At 36.5% G+C, this 5478-nt stretch overlaps 2 protein-coding genes across 2 annotated transcripts; both read right to left on the bottom strand.

Moving 5' to 3' along the window:
* Positions 1 to 1884: 1884 nt before the first annotated feature.
* LOC121937729 (ermin-like) lies at positions 1885 to 3855 on the bottom strand. Its single transcript, XM_042481047.1, has 2 exons — positions 3335 to 3855; positions 1885 to 2427 (listed from the first exon to the last, which is right to left on the bottom strand). Exons 1-2 carry the CDS (start codon positions 3819 to 3821, stop codon positions 2105 to 2107), a joined length of 810 nt encoding a protein of 269 aa, XP_042336981.1. The 5' UTR covers positions 3822 to 3855; the 3' UTR covers positions 1885 to 2104.
* A 73-nt stretch (positions 3856 to 3928) lies between these two features.
* Positions 3929 to 4688, bottom strand: LOC121937728 (DNA ligase 1-like). The gene is made up of 2 exons (XM_042481045.1): positions 4076 to 4688; positions 3929 to 3984 (listed from the first exon to the last, which is right to left on the bottom strand). Exons 1-2 carry the CDS (start codon positions 4599 to 4601, stop codon positions 3929 to 3931), a joined length of 582 nt encoding a protein of 193 aa, XP_042336979.1. The 5' UTR covers positions 4602 to 4688.
* Positions 4689 to 5478: the final 790 nt, after the last annotated feature.

The raw sequence follows: 5478 nt of genomic DNA on the forward strand, positions 1-5478 counted from the left end.
TGTAGAAGTGAACACAAATGTATCACTATTATTTAAATGAATAAAATTAAATATATTAGTGTAAAGGTACCTCTGAGAAATAACATGCACAAAACAAAAATCTGTGTGGTGCTTTGTAAGCTCCTTTAATATGATTGAATTTAGTAATAAATATTTTACAGTAGTGATTATCAGACTGTGAAGTTTACAGTAACTAGAAAACATATCAGTCAACTATACATTTACTAGTTATATCAGTTTCATCCCTGTATACACAAGTAATAAACTTTATTTATTTTGCGCCTTTCACTCATAAAATTGGAAAAAAAAATACAGAACGGACATTGATCATGGTGTTCCACAAAGCTCTATTTTGGGTCCACAAATTTTCTCTATATGTTGTCACATTATCCTCAAGCAGAAGATCACAAAAAGCAAAAATTCAATGATAACTATGATACAGTAGTGATTGTTATTATACTGTTAGCTTTACATTAGCTGGAAAACACACCAGTCAACTAAACATGTATGAGTTATATCAGTTTCTTCCCAAAATGATGCCATTAAGAGTGTCACTGCATTGATTTCCGAGCAGAAATATGAAGTCAAAATTATATTTTAAATCTTTTGTACTTGCACTTTAATAATACCATTATATTAACAACAAGCATAGACTTCTAACATCCACTTATAATTGTATGGGTAGGAGTCAATGTCTATTAATGAAACACCTGAGCAAATCGGCTTTATTTCTTTCAAACACATGGGAGGAAAGCAATTAGTGACGTGACAAGAAATTACCAAAAAAATAAGAAACAAATTAGTAAAAGTTACAAAGAAATTACCTGAAAATTACTACAAAGAAAGAAGAAAAAAGTAAAATACAAAAACAAATAAGGCAAGGACCTGAAAAAAATAAACATATATGACACATATTTTTTAATGTATAAGTGTAATAATTATAAATATAGTTTCTGGGTATTTTCCTCTTTTTTGGTTAATGTTCTAATAATGCCCTTTCCCATGTTTTTGAAGAGGGTTAAACCTTTTTGTTGAGATTTCAAAGGCTTGAATATTTGTGAAAGGTGCTTGAATGCAGCACAAGCAAAGAAAAACTCATATCCATCTACATTTTAAAGGGTTAAATAAATTCTAAAAATTAATTGGTGAAGTCTGATTCAGATTTCATTTGAGTAATAATTATAATGTAATATTCTCCAGTTTGGTCTGTTTGATAGGCTTATACACAATGGCGTATACAAAATAAGATCTAAACAAGCTAAAACAATTTTTTAAAAAAAAGAACAGAAGTGATTTCAGTGATTTCAGTGCTGCTGGAGGACACTTTGATGACACACATCACTGTTAACTGAAACCTTCAACCTGTGGCATTTTAATACTTCATAATAAAATCATAATAAAATACATTTTATTTATTCAGAGCAGTGATACTCCAGCTGCCTTGCTTGGGGCCACTTTTGCAAAATGAGTGGGGTAGGGGCCAGTTGCAGCAGCCCCATTCATGTTTCTAGGATATAAGGACATTTCTAAGATTTTAGTACATTTCTTGGATTTGAGGATATTTCTAGGATTTTAGGACATTACTACGATTTAAGGACATTTCTAGAATTTCAGGATGTTTTTAGTATTTTAGGACATTTCTAGGACTTCAGGATGTTTCTAGGATTTCACAACATTTCCAGGATTTTGGAACATTAGGGTCCAGCCAGGACCTCTGTCAGGAGTGCAGGGGATCCTCCACTAGCACTTTTTCTGATCAACAAGCTCTATTTTGATGCTGTTTTATGCATTCTTATGTATACTAAAAGTACAAAAACAATTCCCAGCGTGAATCATTTTGTTTTTATATGAATTAGATTAATAGTTGGAGGGCCTCTAGGCTCCCTATCAGTGCCCAGTTCTGGGCCGTAGGCTATAAATTGAGTATTACTAATTTACTGCCTTTCACTCATAAAATTGGAGAAAATTTTACACTCAATATGGTGTACCCCAAGGCTCTATCCTGGGGCCACTGCTTTTGCCTATATGTTACCACTCGGGGTCGCCATCCAAGATCACAAAAAAGTGAATAGAACCAAACCCTCTGACCATATCTGGGGTTAAATCACAAGTCCATCATGGCCTCAAACTCATCAATCCTCTGTCGGGTGTTTCCTCTGCGGATCCTCCTGTAGGACACAGTTTTGTACTTTGAGGACTGGTGGCTGCCGTTCTTCTTGTCATCCGCTGTGTCTGCCTCGCCATTTACACTGTTGGAGGTTTGACCTCCTCCCTCTTTGTCCTTTTTGTCCCCCTTCACTTCCATCACAGGGTTTCCTGTGCTGGATGAGTTTTCGGTTGGACTGGGCGGTTTGCTTCCTTGTCCGGCACTTAATGACGACTCAGCAGCTGCGTCCATCAACAATAATCTCTCCTCCAGCCTGCAACCTGATGCAAAAAATCAGAATACATTATCTGCTTAAGTAAAATGCTCTAAAAGGTTAAAGCATGCTATGAGGTAATTTAATTGGCTCTGTGGAGCTTTTTTTATTATCATTGTTTGCTTTTGGCAATAGAGTGAATGTCATCCTTGTGGAATTTTAATTAGATTTTAATGAATGAATTAACTCTCTGGCCTGAATCTCCACTGTGAGAAGTTGTGCTTCCAGCCAATCATAGCTGCAGTTATGTAAGATCATCTCTCCACTGCAAACTCTAAAACAGCTACAACAACTTACAGCAACATTTAAATGGTTGATTCGTCAACTAATTGTTGTTGCTGTATTTGTGTAAACTGTTTATAACTGAAATTTAATTTATTACAAAACACAGTATATTATTTAAAATCCTAAACATCCTAAAATCTTCGAAATGTCCTAAAATTCGAGAAATGTATTAAAGTTCCTAGGATTTGAAAAATACTTTAAAAAAATGAAAAAACTAACCCTGAAATGTTTATCTTAGTAGTTGGCAATTGATTTTTTGTCAATCAACTGATTGATTAATCAACCAATGGTTGCAGCTGTACTTGTATAAACTGCTTGGAAATTTAATTTACAATAAAACATAGTATTTTAAAAACTCTTGTTGTATTTTGATGCAAAAAAACTTAATTTGTAAAGTAACCAAAGCAGTCAGATAAATGTAGTTAAGTAAAACAGTACAATATTTCCCTCTGAAATGTACTGGGGTCAAAGTATAAAGTGGGATGAAAAGAAAATACTCAAGGAAAGTACAAGTACCTCAAATTTGTACCAAAGTGCAAGACTTGAGTAAATGTACTTAGTTTATATTCCAGCACTGTTGTCGTCGCAGGAGTGTGTCAGTAAACTTCATGAGTTTAGATTGTGGTTACCTGTATGGAGTTCAGCCGCTGTTTGACCTTGACGTCCCGCAGCAGGAAATGATGTTGTCAACGGCGTTTGGAGTCGCTCCTGTTCCTCCAGACCCTGCGTTTCCACCTCTCTCCAGTCCGGATGAGCATTAGCAGACTTGCGCAGACTTGTGTTGGCTGAAGAGGCAGCTTCCTCCGTCTCGTTGTGGTTGCTCGGTGATGTGGGATAAATGTCCCCGTTGTGGTTGTTGGCAGCGCCCGAGCCTTTCTCCTCCTCTGTGGAAGCTTCGGTTGGTGTCTCTGCTCCAGCATGACTCAGCGGTTCAGCACAAAGTGGAGGGGTGGATTTTTGGGACTGATGGAGCTGGTTTTGGAGCTCATGGTTTGGTCCCTCTTTCAACTCTCTTTCTTCTTCTTGTGCATTTCCTTCTCTGTCCAGCGAGGTCGCCATCTCCTCTTCTTTTCCATCAATCCATTGTTCTTGTTTCTTCGCCTTAGCTCTTTCCATCTCATCTTCTTTTCTATCAACTCTTTCTTCTTGTTTCTTTTCCTCCTTTTCCTCTTTTCCATCAGTCAGTTGCTCTTGTTTTTTTGCCTCAGTTTGTTTGTTTTCCGTCATCTCGTCTTCTTTACTACCAACCTTTTGTTCTTCTTGTTTCTTCGCCTTAGCTCTTTCCACCTCTTTTTCTCCATCAAGCTTTTGTTTCTGTTTTTTTCCCTTGTTTTCTTCAGTCTGTTGTTCTTCTTTTAAATCAAGCCTTTGTTCTTCTTTTTTCTCTTTTTCTGTCAGCTTTTCTTCTTTGTCCTCCATCTCTTCTTCCTTTCTGGCAACCTTTCGTTTTTGTTTCAGCTGGTTTGCTGCATCGTCTTTTAATTCCTTTTCTTCTGCTTTTGAATTTACTTCTCTGTCTGTTGCAGTCACTGTTTCTTTCTCTTTTCTGTCAACCTTTTGTTCTTCTTTCTGGGCCTCTTCTTTGACTTTTTCTTCCATCTTTTGTTCTTTGTCATCAACCTTTTGTCCATCCATCTGCTCTTCGACTGTTTTCTCCAACTCTTCTTTTACGTCAACCTTTTGCTCATCTTTTTCTTTCTTTACCTTGTTTTCTTCTTTTCCCTCCACCTCTTCTTCTTTTCCATCGATCTGTGGTTCTTGTTCTCGTGTCTTTGTGTCCCTTTCTTCTTTTCGATCAACCTTTTCTTTATCTTTGACTTTTTTCTCCAAATCTTCTTCATGTCCACCAAGTTTTGGTTCTTGTTTTATTGCCTCCATTTCTTCTTTTCCCTCCATCTCTTCTTCTGTTCCATCAATCTTTTGTTCTTCTTTTTCATTCTGTACCTGCTTTTTGTCCTTTCCCTCTATCACTTCATCTTTTACACAAACCTTTTGCTTTTCTTTGTTTTCTGTCAGTTCTGTTTGTTCTTTTCCACCAGCCTCTTTTTCTTGTTTCTTCCCCTCCTTTTCCTCTTTTTCTTCCAAATCTTCCTCTTGTTTTTCTTTCTCTACCTCCTTTTCTCCTTCCTCATCCATCTCTTCTTCATTTCCACCAATCGATTCTTCTTGTTTCTTTGCCTCCTTTTCTTCTTTTTCATTAACCTTCAGTTCGTCTTGTCCGTGCATCTTTGTCTCTGTTTGTTCTTGTCCGATAACTTCTTGTTCTTTTTTCAGTTTCTGTACTATTTCTTCTATAATTTCTTCTTTTCCACCAATCTTTTGATCATCTTGTTCATTTTTCTTTGCCTCATTTTCTTCAGTTCCAATAACCTTTTCTTCTTTTCCAACAGCCTCTTGTTTGTCTTTGACTTTTTTCTCCAAATCTTCTTTCCCTCCTACCTTTGGTTCTTGTATCTTCAACTCCTTTTCCTCTTTTTCCTCTGTCTCCGATTCTTGTTTCTCTGCCTCAGTTTTTCCTTGTCCAAGAACATTTTGCTCTTCTTTATTTTTTGCTGGTTCTTCCCCTTTCTCTTCAACTTCTTCCTTCTCTTCTTTTTTTACACAAACCTTTAGTTTTTCTTCCTCTTGTCGTTTATTTACCTCTGTTTCTTTATTGTCCTCCATCTCATCTTTTCCATCAAATGTTTGCTCTTCATCTTCTTTCTTGGAGTCAGTTTCTTTGCTTTCCTTTATCTTTTCTTGTTTTCGACCATCCTTTTGCTTTTCGTTTTGT

Source organism: Plectropomus leopardus, unplaced genomic scaffold (assembly GCF_008729295.1).
Source record: "Plectropomus leopardus isolate mb unplaced genomic scaffold, YSFRI_Pleo_2.0 unplaced_scaffold27287, whole genome shotgun sequence".
Taxonomy (NCBI): domain Eukaryota; kingdom Metazoa; phylum Chordata; class Actinopteri; order Perciformes; family Serranidae; genus Plectropomus; species Plectropomus leopardus.

Excerpts from the sequence above, each read along its gene's own strand:
- LOC121937729 (XM_042481047.1), bottom strand. The coding sequence starts at position 3,821 with ATGGAAAGAGCTAAGGCGAAGAAACAAGAACAATGGATTGATGGAAAA. Across the intron at positions 2,428-3,334 it reads AGCGGCTGAACTCCATACAG|GTTGCAGGCTGGAGGAGAGA; the intron begins GTAACCACAATC and ends TTTTTGCATCAG.
- LOC121937728 (XM_042481045.1), bottom strand. The coding sequence starts at position 4,601 with ATGGAGGGAAAAGAAGAAATGGAGGCAATAAAACAAGAACCAAAACTT. Across the intron at positions 3,985-4,075 it reads AAAAGAGAAAAAAGAAGAAC|AGCTAAGGCGAAGAAACAAG; the intron begins AAAGGCTTGATT and ends AGAGGTGGAAAG.